General features: G+C 45.7%; 1 protein-coding gene across 1 annotated transcript in view; it reads left to right on the top strand.

Moving 5' to 3' along the window:
- The window catches only part of med13a (mediator complex subunit 13a), a 117,672-nt gene that overhangs the window by 60,541 nt on the left and 38,365 nt on the right, over positions 1-18,766 (top strand). Inside the window, exons 4-8 of the mRNA XM_036937417.2 lie at positions 1,484-1,629; positions 11,629-11,844; positions 12,000-12,194; positions 12,454-12,616; positions 13,798-13,908. Coding sequence (XP_036793312.2) covers positions 1,484-1,629; positions 11,629-11,844; positions 12,000-12,194; positions 12,454-12,616; positions 13,798-13,908 — 831 coding nt within the window. The remainder of the gene's footprint in view (positions 1-1,483; positions 1,630-11,628; positions 11,845-11,999; positions 12,195-12,453; positions 12,617-13,797; positions 13,909-18,766) is intronic.

The raw sequence follows: 18,766 nt of genomic DNA, 5'->3' as shown, positions 1-18,766 counted from the left end.
GGCCTAGTCATCAGCCATCAGGAATATGTTCAGCTCCTTTTGTTGCTATCCCACTCTTTTACTGATCTTATGAACAAAACAGTTCATACAAGGGGATAAGTTATGGTGACTGTTTTCATTGGTCAATTTTTTCCAATAAGTATCACAGCTGATATGATATGGCAACACCTCTCTTGGTATTGATTGATTTCATTGATTTGACCATTTGAAAAAAAGTACATTCAGTAGTTACATACATTTAGAAAACGATCAAGGATAATACAATCAAGTCACTGACTTATTTCTGTTGTGTAGTCTATCCTTGTTAGTGCACGTCAGGTACACGAATACTCTCTGTAGTGTAAATGTTTAAATACAGCCGAGGTATTATCCTCTCGTAGGAGACATGCTGTCTCCTCCAGCCTCGTGCCACTTAGCTCCTCAGACCCTCTCATGATCATAATATATTATTAGTCTGATCCCCTCACTTCTTCCTCTCCTTTTTTCTTTCTCCTTCTTTGTTTTAATCCTCTGCCAGGGATAGAGGGAGTGAGTGCGAGTGGTAGAGAGAGGGAGAGATATTTGCTTAACCAAATCCTCTAAAAAGGCACCCCCTTCTTTGATCCTCTCCCAAATTTACTGCGTCCGCTTTCATTTGGTCATCTGTCAGTTGGCTGTGCTGCGTAGAATGAGAGGAAGCAGACACAGAGAAACAGAGACAATAGTCCATGTCTTACTCCTCTCTCTCTTGCGTGCTATTTTTCCCTGTCACTTTTCCATCTGTCTTACTCCCTCTCGTTTCTTTCCCTTACTCCCTCGATCTCTCTCACGTCCTCTCATCCCAGTTGAAGTCATGCTGGCACTGGCAGGTGTCTTTTTCAACGTCAGAGATTTGGATGGCATGTCTGTAACTCTGTATGTGTAGGTTAGTGTTCTCAAGAGCTCACGTCTTTGATGGCATGCCAGTGTGAGCCAGGGTTCGCCCTCTTTGTTGGTCACTTGGAGTGCCAACAACAAATCCAAAATCAACACACTACGGTACAGACAGCATTCTTCTGTAGTAAGAGAATAATACTGTAAAGGGGTTAAGTTCTATGTTCCACCGATGAAACAACTTGATTTGTTTTGTGATGATGTCATGTTATGTCTCCATTAAATCAGTGACGTCATTTCCCTAACCCCTCCTCCTATTGTATTCCAGCCAGGAGAATGGTCATGTTAGAGCTTTCCATGGTTCAAAGATGTCATTGTAATCTCCCACAAAAGAGAGAGCTCCTTTTTAATCTTCCTCCTCTTCATTCTCTCTCTCCGCTCCTCTACCCCTCCATTAGCAGGGAAATTGAGTGTTTTGCCCTTCCTCGCTCTCTCTCTCTTCTCGTCCTCCCTCTCCTCCTGTTCTGTTGTGTTATCCATTCAACAGTTCACACACATTCGCTCCTCGAACGGTCCATCCAAGTTAAAATGACACACTCTGTTCTCTCTCTGTCTTTCCCTCCCTCCACAGTGAACACCTGTCGTGCTCGTTCCCCTTCTTCCTCCACGGGGAGAGTAACGTGTGCACCAGCGTGGAGATCAACCAGCACCAGCCTGTCTACCACCTGAGTGACGAGCACCTCACCCTGGCCCAGCAGGCCTCCAGCCCCTTCCAAGGTGGGTGGAGTGGAGTGTACACACATGTGGACACACACACACATGCAGATGCACACAGGCGCAGGCATGCAGACACACACACACGTTTTTTTAAAAACTTTCCATGTGGGGACCAAACAGTTGATTCCCATTCAAAATCCTATTTTCCATAACCCCTAACCTTAACACCAAACCCCTAATCCTAACTCCTAAACGTATAGTGTTGCACGGTATACCAAAACATTGATACTTTTTTGATACTAGAACATGATAAACGGTTCGGTACTAGAATTTGGGTTACTTTCGGTACTTCTGTCAAATGTGACTCACAGAACAACCCTGTCTATCAGCACAGCCAACCCCTCGTTGCTAGCCTGTACTGGGAGTCTGGGCTGCATCATGTTAGCTCCCCAATCATGATGCACAGACGTTAACACACTTGAATAATGTGACACGGCATGTAGAAAGGTTGAAACTGTTCATTACTGTTCGCAAAACAATGTCCATACAGGCTAGAACACTTGTAACGTAACGTCCAGCTTTGTAGGCTAAGTTTCCTTGCTAGCTGACAGCTAAAGCTAACATTGTTTGTGAAAATATGCAAACCATAACACAAAACATGCTAATTTCAAAGCTGATTGCCACCAAAAACTTTAATAATTAACTTATTCGGTCATCGTATCCTATTGAATATCCTATTGAAAATGCTATTGTGGATAGGCCTAGACTACATCTTGATTTGCCCAGTTTACTACTGAAATAAATGATTACCATTATGTAGTTAGATTGGTAAAAACAAAGTCAAATTGATTGTATGATTGTATAATTGATTCATTAATCTGTAGATGGCTGTCTCAAAAGAATTGCAAATGTAATTATATTGAACTCAAAAGATGCCCAATGATTGAACAGAGCAGTAGCTGAGTTTATCTCTCTGGATAAAGTGGCATTCAGTGACTTTGGCTAATATGCCTTCTTTATTTGCCGAGGTAGCGTTTTGGTATCGAGTATCGTGAAGGTATCGAGTAATGTGATGCTTAACTGTGTATCGGTTTCTGGTATCATGACAACACTAAACTCTAATTGTAGCCCTTGTTCTGGCAAAATGTCTCCAATTATTACTATCCTTGTGAGGACTTCTGATCTCCACAAGGATAACAAAACCAAAACACACACACACACTGCTCTGTTCTCTCTGCTCTGTGTCGTGTATCTAATAGAAGACAAGGGTAATCCTCAGGTATTAAGAACAGGCCCCTCTTCTCCGTTCCTCTCCTCCGCTCCGCCTCGCTTCATCAAACAGCCTGACAGTAATGATGTACCACCAGCAGCCCTCACACACCTCTCTCTGTCCCTCCCCCCTCTTTCCCCTTCTTCTGGCTTTTCCCTGTCCTTTTCCTACTCTTCCTCACGTACCCTTCCCAAATACCTCCACCTCTCCCCTGCCACCACCACCTCCCATTCTACTTCTCTTCTTGTTCTCCTTCTCCCTCCACCTTCCTCAACCTCTTCTCCCTCCCTCCTTCTAGCCCTCAGAGGGCTGTCCCCACTAGCTGAGCTCTGCTGCTATAGACATCTGTACAATTAGCGGGGCCCAACGGCAGCAGCAAAGACGGCGCCAGGCAGCGTGTATAACACAGACACACAGAGAGGTGGGAGAGACTACACCGCAACAAAAGAGATCCCAACAAAAGAAAGAGAGTGAGAGAGGCTCCCTCACTACAGAGGAGAAGGAGGGGGAGGGAAGCTTGAAGAAGCGATCATTACACCAGGCACAAGGGCTTTGCCTTAGGTTAGGGAACAAAATGCCACCTCCGCTCTTCTCTTCCTCTCAACTCCTCTCTCAGTTAGACTCTGAGTAATTCCTCAGCCCCCCTGCATCCCCTCTCCACCCACCTAATAATGGTGATCACTTTGTCCATTCTCTGATCTGACTGGAGCGCAGCGGCATTGCGGCACAGGGAAAACTAGTTGTGCAAAGCCTGTGGTTTAGCGGTAGGCCTAACGCTCCCAGCCAGTCACATATACTCAACTCCCCGCCGCAGGCCAGGTTTAATCCCCATATCCACCCTTCCTACTGTTTTCCCACTTGCCTGTCTCCTCTTCTGTTTTCAGCTGTCTGAATAAAGTGTATAAATGAAATATTCAGATTGTCTTATATTAAAGCCTGCTGGTCTATATAATCAATAGCAGGTTATTAAACGTAATTCCAGTAATGGTAGAGAGGGATTGTTTTTTTGCATGGCAGGTCGATAGATAGATAGATCTACACAGCACAGCATAGCACTACACTGTGTGACTCTCTCACTCTCTCACTCTCTCTTTAGTCACTAGTGGGGTTGCAAAGGGTCAGAAAATCTTTCCGGTAAATTTCAATGGAAAGTTAAGCCCGGGAATTTTGCTTAAATTCATAAAAAAAGTTAGCTTATAACAGTGAACCTTTTTTGTGAGATTAACATAAGGCAATTCTAGGTCTTGTGGCATATTTTGGTTAAACTATCCACAATTCAATGGAATTGCAACCCTCTGCATGCACAGTGCATTCTTTCATCACATGTACAGTGCACTCTTCCATCACATGTACAGCTTATTCTCAAGATCTTGCACACTAATGACATGCTATTGAGCCCGCACTATTACACTGTCTGAGCCAAGGACTACATGTTTTCTGGTAAGTTTTGATTACAATACTTGGTGGGGTGAATATATTTTAAATGACATACAGGATTTTTTGTTAACTAGTAAATAGTAGCCTACAGCAAAGTATTTAAATAATTTCAAACTTTTTAATTTCTGCTAGTTAGATTTTGCTACCATGTGGGTTTTTAGCTTGCTTGAGCTTGCTAACTGAGGAGTGTTAATTCACCTGTTTCCGTACATGTTTCCATTTAAAACATGTATCTTACAAAGCAGTTGTTTAATCTAACTGCTTAACTATTTGTCTGTACATGGAATTGTATTTTTATTTATTTTACAATTTTGTTTCGAATCTTTACAGGAAAATGCAACGGGCACTATCTGATGTGTGTAGACATTTCACTGCAGCTAATGTAGAAGGAGAAGCTGTGTACATTTGCAAATACTGTTCCAAATCATTTGTGAAGAATGCAACCGAGATGTAGAATCATCTGGCCAAGTGCATGGAATTGTATTTTTATTTATTTTACAATTTTGTTTCGAATCTTTACAGGAAAATGCAACGGGCACTATCTGATGTGTGTAGACATTTCACTGCAGCTAATGTAGAAGGAAAAGCTGTGTACATTTGCAAATACCGTTCCAAATCATTCGTGAAGAATGCCTCAGAGATGTAGAATCATCTGGCCAAGTGCATAAAGTTCCCTCAGCGCTCACAACAAGCAACCTCTGACAAAAGTCCCTCTCCTTCTATTTGAGGTGAAAATGATGAATAGTCCACCTTACCGATAGCAACAGCTCATGGTCCTCCTGGAATCAGAATGTTTTTTGACTCAATGGAGGAACGTAGTCAGAGAAATACTGATGAATGTCTTGCTCGAGTTGTGTATGCAACTGGTTCACCTCTGATGCTCACAGGCCATGTGTATTGGAAGAGATTTGTGAATGTTCTTTGCCCAGCTGACACCCCTCCAACCAGACATGCTTTATCTACCCTCTTGCTGGATGCAGAGTTCAACAGAGTTCAAGTGAAGATCAAGCAAATCATAGAGAAAGCAGACTGTATTGCAATCAACTCTAATGGTTGGTGGAATGTTCGTGGGAAAGGAATAATTAACTACATCATCGCCCTCAACCAGTATTCTACAAGAGCACAGACACAAGGGACAACAGACACACCGGTCTCTACATTGCAGATGAGCTGAAGGCAGTCATCAATGTCCTTGGACAACAGAAGTTATTTTCACTGGTGACAGACAATGCTGCAAACATGAAGGATGCTTGGTCTAAAGTGGAGTCCTACCCTCACATCACACCCATTGGCTGTGCTGCTCATGCTTTGAATCTGCTCCTCAAGGACATCATGGCACTGAAAACAATGGAGACACTCTACAAGAGAGCCAAGGAAATGGTTAGGTATGTGAAGGTTCATCAAGTACCAGCAGCAATCTACCTCACCAAGCAAGGTCAGAAGAAATAGAGCACCACATTGAAGCTGCCCAGCAACACCCGTTGGGGTGGTGTTGTCATCATGTGACAGTTCCTGGAGGGGAAGGAGTCCCTTCAAGAAATGGCCATATCACAGTCTGCCGAATGGACAGCCCCATCAAGAGGATCCTCCTGGATGGTGTATTTTGGGAGAGAGTGGTAAGCAGCCTGAAACTCCTGAAACCTATAGCAGTAGCCATTGCACGGATTGAGGGAGACAATGCCATCCTGTCTGATGTTCAGACTCTGCTTGCAGATGTAAGAGAAGAAATCCGTACTGCCCTGCCCACTTTACTGTTGCTCCAAGCAGATGAAACTGCAGTTCTGAAATACATCAAAAAGCGTGAAGACTTCTGCCTGAAACCCATACATGCCGCAGCATACATGTTGGACCCCAAGTATGCTGTTAAGAGCATCCTGTCTGGTGCAGAGATCAACAAGGCCTATGGTGTCATCACTACCTTGTCTCGCCACCTTGGCCTGGATGAGGGCAAGGTTCTTGGCAGTCTGGCGAAGTACACTTCCAAGCATGTGCTTTGGGATGGAGATGCAATATGGTAGTCGTGCCAACATATCTCATCAGTCACCTGGTGGAAGGGACTTTGTGGATCTGAGGCTCTTTCCCCCGTTGCCTCCATCATCCTCCTAATCCCAACAACATCAGCCGCCTCAGAGCGCAACTGGTCCTTGTTTGGGAACACACACACCAAAGCACGCAACAGGCTGACCAATACAAGGGTTGACAAATTGTTGGCCATCCTGGCAAATTTGAGGCTTTTTGAGCTTGACAAAGAGCCATCCTCAACAAGGTTGGAAAGTGACACTGAAGATGAGGCCTCAGAGTCTGATGTTCAAGAGGTGGACATTGAGGAGGTCCAGGGAGAAGACAACCAAAGCGTTAGTTTCTAGACTATAATTTTACAGATATATATTGAAAACGTTTTTGGGAGATGCGATGTATCACTTGGGATCATTCAACATTCCCTCTCTTTTGTTGTTCAGTGAAATCATCTCATGTGAAGAGTCAACTCTTTTAATTAAAGTTAAATTCCTAACAAATGTTTTAATTTTTTTTCTATTGGAAAGATTAAATAATTAGCGTTTTATCTCCAAAGCCCCATATACTACCCACCACTGCGACCTCTATGCTCTCCTTGTCTTTGCTAGGTAAAGCCCCGCCTTATCTCAGCTCACTGGTCACCATAGCAACACCCACCCGTTGCACTCGCTCTAGCAGGTATATTGCACTGGTCATCCCCAAAGCCAACACTTCCTTTGGCCGCCTTTCCTGCCAGTGCTCTGCTGCCAATGACTGGAACAAATTGCAAAAATCTCTGATGCTCTAGTCTTATATATCCCTCTCTAACTTCAAGCATCAGCTGTCAGAGCAGCTTACCGATCACTGTACCTGTACACAACCAATCTGTAAATAGCACACCCGACTACTTCATCCCCATATTATTACTTACCCTCTTGCTCTTTTGCACCCCAGTATCTCTACTTGCACATCATCATCTGCACATATATCACTTTTGTATTAAAGTTGTAATTATGTTTCGCCTCTATGGCCTATTTATTGCCTTACCTCCCTACTCTTCTACATTTGCACACACTGTGCAAAGATCTTTCTGTTTTTCTTTTCGTCCACAAAGTGTATTTTTATCAGTTTTTGCTTGCATCAGTTACCTGATGTGGAATTTAGTTCCATGTAGTCATGGCTCTATGTAGTACTGTGCACTCCTATAGTCTGTTCTTGACTTGGGGATTGTGAAGAGACCTTTATGTCTTCTGGGGTTTGCATGGCTGTGTGCTAGTAGTTAAAACAGACATCTCGGTACATTCAGCATGTCAACACTTATTATAAAAACAAGTAGTGATGAAGTCAATCTTTCCTCCACTTTGAGCCATGAGAGATTTGCATGCATATTATTAATGTTAGCTCTCTTTGTACATTTAAGGGCCAACCATGCTGCCCTGATATGAGCCAATTGCAATATTCAGAGGTCTCTCTTTGTGGCACCTGACCACATGACTGAACAGTAGTACAGGTGCGACAAAACTAGATCATGTAGGACCTGCCTTGTTGATAGTGTTGTTAAAAAAGCAGAGCAGCGCTTTATTATGGACAGAATTCTCCCCATTTTAGCTATTGTTGTATCAACATGTTTTGACCATGACAGTTTACAATCCAGGGTTAGTCCAAGCAGTTTAGTCACCTCAACTTGCTCAATTTCCAAATGATTTATTATAAGATTTAGTTGAGGTTTAGGGTTTAGTAAATTATTTGTCCCAAATACAAGTGCTTTTAGTTTGATAAATTTAGATCTAACTTATTCCTTGCCATCCATTCTGAAGCTAACTGGAGCTCTTTGTTAAGTGTTGCAGTGATTTCACTCACTGTAGTAGCTGACATGTATAGTGTTAAATATTAGTAGTAAATATTGAAAAAAGTAAGGTGCTTAGACAGCTGCCTTGGGGAATTCCTGATTCTACCTGAATTATGTTGGAGAGGCTTCCATTAAAGAACACCCTCTGTGTTCTGTTAGACAACTTTTTATCCACAATATAGCAGGGGGTGTAAAGCCATAACACATACGTTGTTCCATCAGCAGACTACGATCGATAATGTGAAAAGCCACACTGAGGTCTAACAAAACAGCTCCCACAATCTTTTTATAATCAATTTCTCTCCGCCGATCATCAGTCATTTGTGTAAGTGCTGTGCTTGTTGAATGTCCTTCCCTTTAAGCGTGCTGAAAGTCTGTTGTCAATATGTTTCCAGTAAAATAGCCTTGTATCTGGTCAAACATTTTTTTCCAAAAAGTTTACTTAGGGTTGGTATCAGGCTGATTGGTTGGCTATTTGAGCCAGTAAAGGCGGCTTTACTATTCTTGGGTAGTGGAATTACTTTGGCTTCTCTCCAGGCCTGAGGGCACACACTTTACAGTAGGCTTAGATTGAAGATATGGCAAATAGGAGTGGCGATATAATCCGCTATTATACTTAGTGATTTTCCATCCAAGTTGTCAGACCCCTGTGGCTTGTCAGACAACAATAATTGTTTTACTTCTTCCGCTCTCACTTTACGGAATTCAAAATTACAGTGCTTGTCTTTCATAATTGGATCAGTTATACTTGGATGTGTAGATGTATGCTAGCTCAGGGTTAGGTCAAGTCTATCAGATAGTGGACCAGACCCTTAGCTACTGTACTGTACTGCTTCTGCTCTTACCAACATAGCAACCTGTCCATAGCATGTATGGGACTTGAGGTGGCAGACTGAAAGACATGCTGCTCTATGTGTTTGATTCCATATTGCACAGGCAAATGGATCAATAGTTTAATGTGGAGTCAATTGTCCTCTGGTCATCAAATATGTTTATCTTCAATTAAATACAGTGTTTAATGCACTTTGGTGGGACCACTGATGTGACCAGTACTGTATGTCAGAGCACTCCCCATCTTCCAATGGGTAATGTTGTGTGTTTGACATCAGTACAAACCAAAGGCTGAATTCCTAGGGTGTGTGTTCTAGCCACGAGTTGTGTCTGTTTTAGCAGATTGAGCGTAGTGGCAGATATGGGCTGATGTGTGCTAGTCTCCCTCCCTCTCTCCCCCACCACTCACCTCTGACAGGCTTGGTTTAGTGTGCGGTAGAGCGCTCCAGCCTCTTCAGGATATGACCTCATAAAACAGCGCAGAGTGAATGTAATGAACTCTCAGCCCATTTAACTGATCTGAGCATATTTGACATGTCTTCAGGGAGATGGAGACAGAGAGAGAAGGGGAGATGGAAGGAGGTAGGGAGGGAGGGAGGGAGGGCGGGAGGGAGGGAGGGCGGGATAAAGGAAACATTTCCATAATTGTGTTGGATTTGATCTTTTTCCCCTGCGTTGCTAGATATTTTTTATTTAGTTCCAAATAGAAATGCACACACAAAGAGAAAGGGTATGTAGTAATCATATCAACAGGAATTAAATTCAAACTCTCTCTGTGATGTGTAGTGCTTGTGTTTCTGCAATGCAAATGACCTTAGGTTCTCCTCAATAGTCAATCCATTTCTGCTGAAGCAGTTGTTGGATGTTAGAAAGAATGAAGTCCTGGAGTCCTGGCTGTATTGTGTGATCTGGAGTGGACCCCATAGAACATCAGAGGTGTGTATGAGTCAGTTAGTCAGTCAGTCTGTCTGTTTCCTGTTGTATTCTCTGAGGAAACTGTATGTTATGTTACTATGTCCCCTCCACCCAATCTCAGTGTGGTGGGAAATGAATACAGATTGACCAGCCTTCTTATAAGGTCCTGACCTTGAGTGGCTTGTGTTTAGCTGGCCAGCACCCTGTGTTCTAGATGTTCTCTTTCTCTAATACGCTGTGTTCCCTGTGAGATTGCCTTCTCTTCCCCTCCTCCCTCACGCCCACCAGCCAGCCCCTGTTATGTGGCGAATGAGGAGAGATGATGAATCCCTGTCTGTCTGTCTGTCTGTCTGTCTGTCTGTCTCTGTCTGTCTGTCTGTCTGTCTGTCTGTCTGTCTGTCTGTCTGTCTGTCTGTCTGTCTGTCTGTCTGTCTGTCTGTCTGTCTGTCTCTGTCTGTCTGTCTGTCTTACCCTTTCTCTTTCTCTCTCCATTTCTCTTTCTCCCCTTCTCCCTCTCTTCTGGAAACTCCATACTGTCCAGCCAGTGAGCCACTAGGCCAGATCAATACTCACAGGGACAGGGCCAAACATTACAACAGCGATTCTCAAGTGGTGGGTCGCGGGTGTCTGAGTAAAAAAAGGATAATACTCCAGTCTGAACTTAAACTTCTAAACAACTACAACCAAGTAGAAAGTAGTAAAAATCATGAAATAATTGAATCTCTGAACTATTTTTCTTCAATCCCCGTATTTCAGTATAGAGCTTTTAGCCAGTGCTTTTAGAGCTTATTAACATTCTTCATCAAGAATATGGTCAAAATTGAATTATTTGAAATTATTTCCATAGTTGCTTCAGTTAATATCAATATAGCATTAAAAATGGTTTTTAAAATGGCATTTTGGCTTCTTCTTTTTTCACAATGCGAATATTGGGTGGCGACTGAAAACGTGCTTTAATTTGGGACAAAACTAGTTGACAACGACTGCACTACAGTAATGATCCCCAACCATTCTCTGTTTATGCTTCCTTCTCTGTTAATTATTATCCTAAGCTGTGAGGAGGTTGTCCACTCTTTGGTGTCTAGCCCGGATTACTGAAAAAGTACTTTGTGACAACTGCTACTGCAAAAAGGCTTTATTTACATGTGATTGAATGATATCCGGGGCGGCAGGTAGCCTAGTGGTTAGAGCAGTGATTAGTAACCTGAAGGTTGTAAGATCAAATCCCAGAGCTGACAAGGTAAAATTCTGTCATTCTGCCCCTGAACAAGGCAGTTAACCCACTGTTCCTAGGCTGTCATTGAAAATAAGAATTTGTTCTTAACTGACTTGCCTAGTAAAATAAAATACAGTGTAGGTGTCTGCTTGGTCAGAATGCTGTCGGCTCTATCATTCTCTACCTCATTGTCTGTGTGTGTTGTGAATCAGTACTTTATACAGCCCTGTTTATAGGCTCTGAGAGGCCTGGGCATGCCAGTGATGGGCTGCTGTATGTCTCTGGAAGTGCTTGGCCAGTTGTGCGCTGGTGGGAGAGAGAGAATTGTGTTGGGGAAAGGTCACATTATTAACACTGGATGGGCTGGGATGGAGGGGTGATAGGTGGAAGGAAAATGGATGCGGGGGGGTTAATAAATCAGAGAGTGGTTGTAATGGTGGGGGATGTATGCAGTAGGATGGGGGGGATTTATTCTGATATAAACAGGGCTGTATACAGCATCTGAAGTGAGACTGACTGTCTCTCTCTTTCTCTCCCTCCCTCCAGTCATCCTGAGTCCGTTTGGTCTGAACGGGACTCTGACGGGTCAGTCGTTCAAGTTGTCAGACCCTCCCACCCAGAAACTGATTGAGGAGTGGAACCAGTTCTATCCCATCAGCCCCAGCTCTAAAGACAAGGACAAGCAGGGCTTGCCATCGGAGGACAAGATGGAGGACATGGACTGGGAGGACGACTCCCTGGCCGCTGTGGAGGTCCTTGTCGGTAAGACACACTGAACAGTCTCCCCTACAAGTCTGCTATAAGGCAGGGAAGAAAGGATGGGGCTTCAATTCCCTCAGGGATCACATACAAAAAATGTATTCAGATGTGATGACCCGGGTAGCTAACCGTGAGTGTATGTCTGTCTCTCGGTCCAGGTGGTGTGAGGATGGTGTACCCAGCCTGCCTGGTGCTGGTGCCCCAGTCTGACATCCCGGCTGTGGCCCCCCAGGGTTCCTCCCACTGCACCACCGTCTACACGGGTGGACTCCAAGAGCCTGCATCCCAACGAGACCCCGCCATCTCGTCGGTCACCCTCACGCCCCCCACATCACCCGAGGAGGCCCAGACAGGTACAATAAGCAAGAATTTACAAAGCTATGGATGTTTATTTAAACGACAGTATGTATAGTGTAGATTATGTAAATAAGATTTACCATATCAATTAGACAATATTAAAATGTGTCTGGAGAGTTGGTGTGACACTTTTATGTCCCCCTTATATAGTGTGTAGTGGACAAGAGGGGTCTCAAAGCTGGTTATTGTAGGACAATATATATTGTCACTTGTGTGCGGTGAGACGATTCAGAACCTCTCCCTTCCCACCTCAAGTGGACTCCCAGTCGGCTCAGAAGTGGGTGAAGATGTCGTCGGCTGTGGACGGCTTCAGTGTGGACAGCACCAGTCATCACGAGGGGAAGATCCCTCGCAGGCTAGCCAGCCAGGTGGTGGAGAGGGTCTGGCAGGAGTGCAATATCAACAGAGCTCAGAACAAGTACGTCTGTCTCATACACACTCTCTCAACAAAGTCCTACAAGTACAATTGCTACCGAATCAGGGCGCACGCAAACACGTGCTCACACACACTGTCAACGAGCACAGGCTCACACACAGCTGACAGGAAAGCTATATCTACACCTCACGCACATGCATTCACACACATACACGTTTACCCTATCATAGACACACTCAACAGAGCCTAGAGCAGTGATCATCAACTAGATTCAGCCGCGGGCCGATTTTCTTCTTGAGCGGATGATCAGGTGGCCGAAACATAATTACAAATCATTTGTAGACTGCAAATTGACCTCAAGAAGTCCAAACATAAATAATATTCGACAAAAACATAATAATTTCAAACCTTGCTTACAATTGTATACGATCAAATATATCTCCCTATTATGCGGGGCAATACGTTGGAACAGATTTATAAATGAAAATCACTTGGAGCTGATTTGCTGGTGTTTTTACAGTCTTTTATGTCCAAAATAAAAATATGAAATATAATGATTATTTTTTTGCTCAGAAAACTGTGGGGTAAATTGGACCTGTGGGCCGTCAGTTAAGGAATCCTGTGTGAAGGAAAATGTTATGTTTGTGCTTTTCTAATAACCAATTTGACTGAGTTCATGCAAGTGACTGACTGATCGTGCCTGGGAGGAAACCTCACTATCAGTATAAGCAATTTGGCAGTATGACCAGAATATTGTTTTGAGAACCGAAAGGGGTGTCTCAATTTTAAGGTCTCAGCTTGGAGAGAAGAAGCCTTGTGAGGTGTTGGTCACATGCATGAACCAAACGTTAACAATGAATTAATTATGAATAATGAATAAGCTAAATCATCCAAGTATAACTTGTCTGTGTAAGCAGTATATAAGAACTAACGGGACTGTCCCGGCAGAGCTCCTGATCGACGTGTACTTTGGTGCATTAAGTTTGTTGGATCCTCTCCAGCTTCCTGATAATAAAGAAAGATGCATTTAATATTGACTTCAGGTGTCCCTGGTGGTAATTTCCAGGACACCTGGCCTAGAGAATATATACAGTATCTACCTCAATGCGTATACACTCAACATTTACCAAATAGGTCTGTCAAATAACAGGCACACACCACTGACATGAAATAGTTAATAAACCCTTAATGTTGACACTTGTGTGTTGTGTGTGTTTCTCCAGGCGTAAGTTCTCAGCGACAGCTAATGGGACCTGTGAGGAGGAGTTGATGGAGAAAGTAGGAACCTGGGACTTTGTAGAGTCAGCACAGAGGTCACACTGCAACTGCTCCAGGTAAACAATGCAGTTTGTTTGTTTGCATCTCTGGTTTGGGACCTTCGCCCTAAGCCTTCTGTAATAGGATATACTTTTAGTTTATAAGTTTGCCTTTTAAGGGAAGTTGACCCATTTTCATTGGAATCTTACTCAACAAAACAGTGTTCAACACTTCAGTCTAAAATGTGAGATGCATTTTAATGTCAATACGTACAGTACCAGTCTAAAATTTGGACACACCTACTCATTCCAGGGTCTTTCTTTATTTTTACTATTTTCTACATTGTAGAATAATAGTGAAGACATAAAACTATGAAATAACACATATGGAATCATGTAGAGAATGCCAAAATATGTGTAACACTTTTTTGGTTACTACATGATTCCACATGTGTTAGTTCATATTTGTGATGTCTTCACTATTATTCTACAATGTATAAAATAGTAGAAATAAAGAAAACCCCTTGAGTGATTAGCTATGTCCAAACTTTTGATTAGTACTATGTGACATTCATCTCTATTCCTCTGTTAAGTAACAACCCTGCCAGGGTTCAAGTGGCTGCTTTAATTTTATTTTGGTGGCTCAGACAGTGCATTCTCTTGGTGGGGCTAAAGCCGTTGTTCTTCACCAGAGACAATGCCCCCCCCCCTCCAAATGGCATCCTATTCCCTACATGGTGCACTACTTTGAACAGAGCCATGGTCCCTAGTCAAAAGTAGTGCACTATGTAGAGAATAGGGTGTCATTTGGGACACAGTTGCAGACACCCAGGGGCCAGTCTGACCTCTACAAGCCTGTTTAGGGAGATGTCTGCTCTAAAAAGGGAGAGTGTCTGTAGAGCCTAATGTTGACAAATTATCTGCTGCGTCTAGTTAATGTGTGGATGCGAGGTTGACTGTGGCCAGGCTGTTTCTGTTGGGGTTGGAACTCAGACAGTCCGACATTATCACAGCCCTGTGCCTGTGTGTGTGCGGGCATGTGTTCTCTCTGAAGGGAAAGGCTGCAGTCAGCATGTTCCACTGCTGTCTCCTGGCACAGACGTGCACATACACAGCCGCAAAAGCACACGTCACGCTGCAGCTCGCACAGAAATAGATGCTTGACACTCTGCACTTTTATGCTGTCTCTCTGGGCGTTTGCTTTGTGTGTTTCTGCTTTAGGAGCACTTTCACAATAGATCGGGGGAGCGCCTTGCTCCACACTGGTGGTGTTAGGGCAGGCAGGCTGTGTACAGGAGGTGAGGACAGAGCTGGGGGATGTCTGTTATTACTGGTGGTGTTAGGGCAGGCAGGCTGTGTACAGGAGGTGAGGACAGAGCTGGGGGAAGTCTGTTATTACTGGTGGTGTTAGGGCAGGCAGGCTGTGTACAGGAGGTGAGGACAGAGCTGGGGGAAGTCTGTTATTACTGGTGGTGTTAGGGCAGGCAGAGTGTGTTCAGGAGGTGAGGACAGAGCTGGGGGAAGTCTGTTATTACTGGTGGTGTTAGGGCAGGCAGGCTGTGTACAGGAGGTGAGGACAGAGCTGGGGGAAGTCTGTTATTACTGGTGGTGTTAGGGCAGGCAGAGTGTGTACAGGAGGTGAGGACAGAGCTGGGGGATGTCTGTTATTACTGGTGGTGTTAGGGCAGGCTGTGTAGAGGAGGTGAGGACAGAGCTGGGGGAAGTCTGTTATTTCTGGTGGTGTTAGGGCAGGCAGGCTGTGTACAGGAGGTTAGGACAGAGCTGGGGGAAGTATGTTATTACTGGTGGTATTAGGGCAGGCAGGCTGTGTACAGGAGGTGAGAACAGAGCTGGGGGAAGTCTGTTATTACCTGTGGTGTTAGGACAGGCAGACTGTGTACAGGAGGTGAGGACAGAGCTGGGGGAAGTCTGTTATTACTGGTGGTGTTAGGGCAGGCAGGCTGTGTACAGGAGGTGAGGACAGAGCTGGGGGAAGTCTGTTATTACCTGTGGTGTTAGGGCAGGCAGGCTGTGTACAGGAGGTGAGGACAGAGCTGGGGGATGTCTGTTATTACTGGTGGTGTTAGGGCAGGCAGGCTGTGTACAGGAGGTGAGGACAGAGCTGGGGGAAGTCTGTTATTACTGGTGGTGTTAGGGCAGGCAGGCTGTGTACAGGAGGTGAGGACAGAGCTGGGGGAAGTCTGTTATTACTGGTGGTGTTAGGGCAGGCAGAGTGTGTACAGGAGGTGAGGACAGAGCTGGGGGAAGTATGTTATTACTGGTGGTGTTAGGGCAGGCAGAGTGTGTACAGGAGGTGAGGACAGAGCTGGGGGAAGTCTGTTATTACTGGTGGTGTTAGGGCAGGCAGGCTGTGTACAGGAGGTGAGGACAGAGCTGGGGGAAGTCTGTTATTACTGGTGGTGTTAGGGCAGGCAGAGTGTGTACAGGAGGTGAGGACAAAGCTGGGGGAAGTCTGTTATTACTGGTGGTGTTAGGGCAGGCAGGCTGTGTACAGGAGGTGAGGACAGAGCTGGGGGAAGTCTGTTATTTCTGGTGGTGTTAGGGCAGGCAGACTGTGTACAGGAGGTGAGGACAGAGCTGGGGGAAGTCTGTTATTACTGGTGGTGTTAGGGCAGGCAGAGTGTGTACAGGACGTGAGGACAGAGCTTGGGGAAGTCTGTTATTACTGGTGGTGTTAGGGCAGGCAGAGTGTGTACAGGAGGTGAGGACAGAGCTGGGGGAAGTCTGTTATTACTGGTGGTGTTAGGGCAGGCAGAGTGTGTACAGGAGGTGAGGACAGAGCTGGGGGAAGTCTGTTATTACTGGTGGTGTTAGGGCAGGCAGACTGTGTACAGGAGGTGAGGACAGAGCTGGGGGATGTCTGTTATTACTGGTGGTGTTAGGGCAGGCTGTGTAGAGGAGGTGAGGACAGAGCTGGGGGAAGTCTGTTATTTCTGGTGGTGTTAGGGCAGGCAGGCTGTGTACAGGAGGTGAGGACAGAGCTGGGGGAAGTCTGTTATTACTGGTGGTGTTAGGGCAGGCAGGCTGTGTACAGGAGGTGAGGACAGAGCTGGGGGAAGTCTGTTATTACTGGTGGTGTTAGGGCAGGCAGGCTGTGTACAGGAGGTGAGGACAGAGCTGGGGGAAGTATGTTATTACTGGTGGTGTTAGGGCAGGCTGTGTAGAGGAGGTGAGGACAGAGCTGGAGGAAGTCTGTTATTACTGGTGGTGTTAGGGCAGGCTGTGTACAGGAGGTGAGGACAGAGCTGGGGGAAGTCTGTTATTACTGGTGGTGTTAGGGCAGGCTGTGTACAGGAGGTGAGGACAGAGCTGGGGGATGTCTGTTATTACTGGTGGTGTTAGGGCAGGCAGGCTGTGTACAGGAGGTGAGGACAGAGCTGGTGGAAATCTGTTATTACCTGTGGTGTTAGGGCAGGCAGGCTGTGTACAGGAGTTGAGGATAGAGCTGGGGGAAGTCTGTTATTACTGGTTGTGTTAGGGCAGGCAGACTGTGTACAGGAGGTGAGGACAGAGCTGGGGGAAGTCTGTTATTACTGGTGGTGTTAGGGCAGGCAGACTGTGTACAGGAGGTGAGAACAGAGCTGGGGGAAGTCTGTTATTACCTGTGGTGTTAGGGCAGGCAGACTGTGTACAGGAGGTGAGGACAGAGCTGGGGGAAGTCTGTTATTACTGGTGGTGTTAGGGCAGGCAGAGTGTGTACAGGAGGTGAGGACAGAGCTGGGGGAAGTCTGTTATTACCTGTGGTGTTAGGGCAGGCAGAGTGTGTACAGGAGGTGAGGACAGAGCTGGGGGAAGTCTGTTATTACTGGTGGTGTTAGGGCAGGCAGACTGTGTATAGGAGGTGAGGACAGAGCTGGGGGAAGTCTGTTATTACTGGTGGTGTTAGGGCAGGCAGACTGTGTACAGGAGGTGAGGACAGAGCTGGGGGAAGTCTGTTATTACCTGTGGTGTTAGGGCAGGCAGAGTGTGTACAGGAGGTGAGGACAGAGCTGGGGGAAGTCTGTTATTACTGGTGGTGTTAGGGCAGGCAGACTGTGTATAGGAGGTGAGGACAGAGCTGGGGGAAGTCTGTTATTACTGGTGGTGTTAGGGCAGGCAGACTGTGTACAGGAGGTGAGGACAGAGCTGGGGGAAGTCTGTTATTACCTGTGGTGTTAGGGCAGGCAGAGTGTGTACAGGAGGTGAGGACAGAGCTGGGGGAAGTCTGTTATTACTGGTGGTGTTAGGGCAGGCAGGCTGTGTACAGGAGGTGAGGACAGAGCTGGGGGATGTCTGTTATTACCTGTGGTGTTAGGGCAGGCAGGCTGTGTACAGGAGGTGAGGACAGAGCTGGGGGATGTCTGTTATTACTGGTGGTGTTAGGGCAGGCAGGCTGTGTACAGGAGGTGAGGACAGAGCTGGGGGAAGTCTGTTATTACTGGTGGTGTTAGGGCAGGCAGGCTGTGTACAGGAGGTGAGGACAGAGCTGGGGGAAGTCTGTTATTACTGGTGGTGTTAGGGCAGACAGAGTGTGTACAGGAGGTGAGGACAGAGCTGGGGGAAGTATGTTATTACTGGTGGTGTTAGGGCAGGCAGAGTGTGTACAGGAGGTGAGGACAGAGCTGGGGGAAGTCTGTTATTACTGGTGGTGTTAGGGCAGGCAGGCTGTGTACAGGAGGTGAGGACAGAGCTGGGGGAAGTCTGTTATTACTGGTGGTGTTAGGGCAGGCAGAGTGTGTACAGGAGGTGAGGACAAAGCTGGGGGAAGTCTGTTATTACTGGTGGTGTTAGGGCAGGCAGGCTGTGTACAGGAGGTGAGGACAGAGCTGGGGGAAGTCTGTTATTTCTGGTGGTGTTAGGGCAGGCAGACTGTGTACAGGAGGTGAGGACAGAGCTGGGGGAAGTCTGTTATTACTGGTGGTGTTAGGGCAGGCAG

Source organism: Oncorhynchus mykiss, chromosome 12 (assembly GCF_057628025.1).
Source record: "Oncorhynchus mykiss isolate SJ-2025 chromosome 12, ASM5762802v1, whole genome shotgun sequence".
Taxonomy (NCBI): Eukaryota; Metazoa; Chordata; class Actinopteri; order Salmoniformes; family Salmonidae; genus Oncorhynchus; species Oncorhynchus mykiss.
This window is presented reverse-complemented; position numbering and strand designations above follow the sequence as displayed.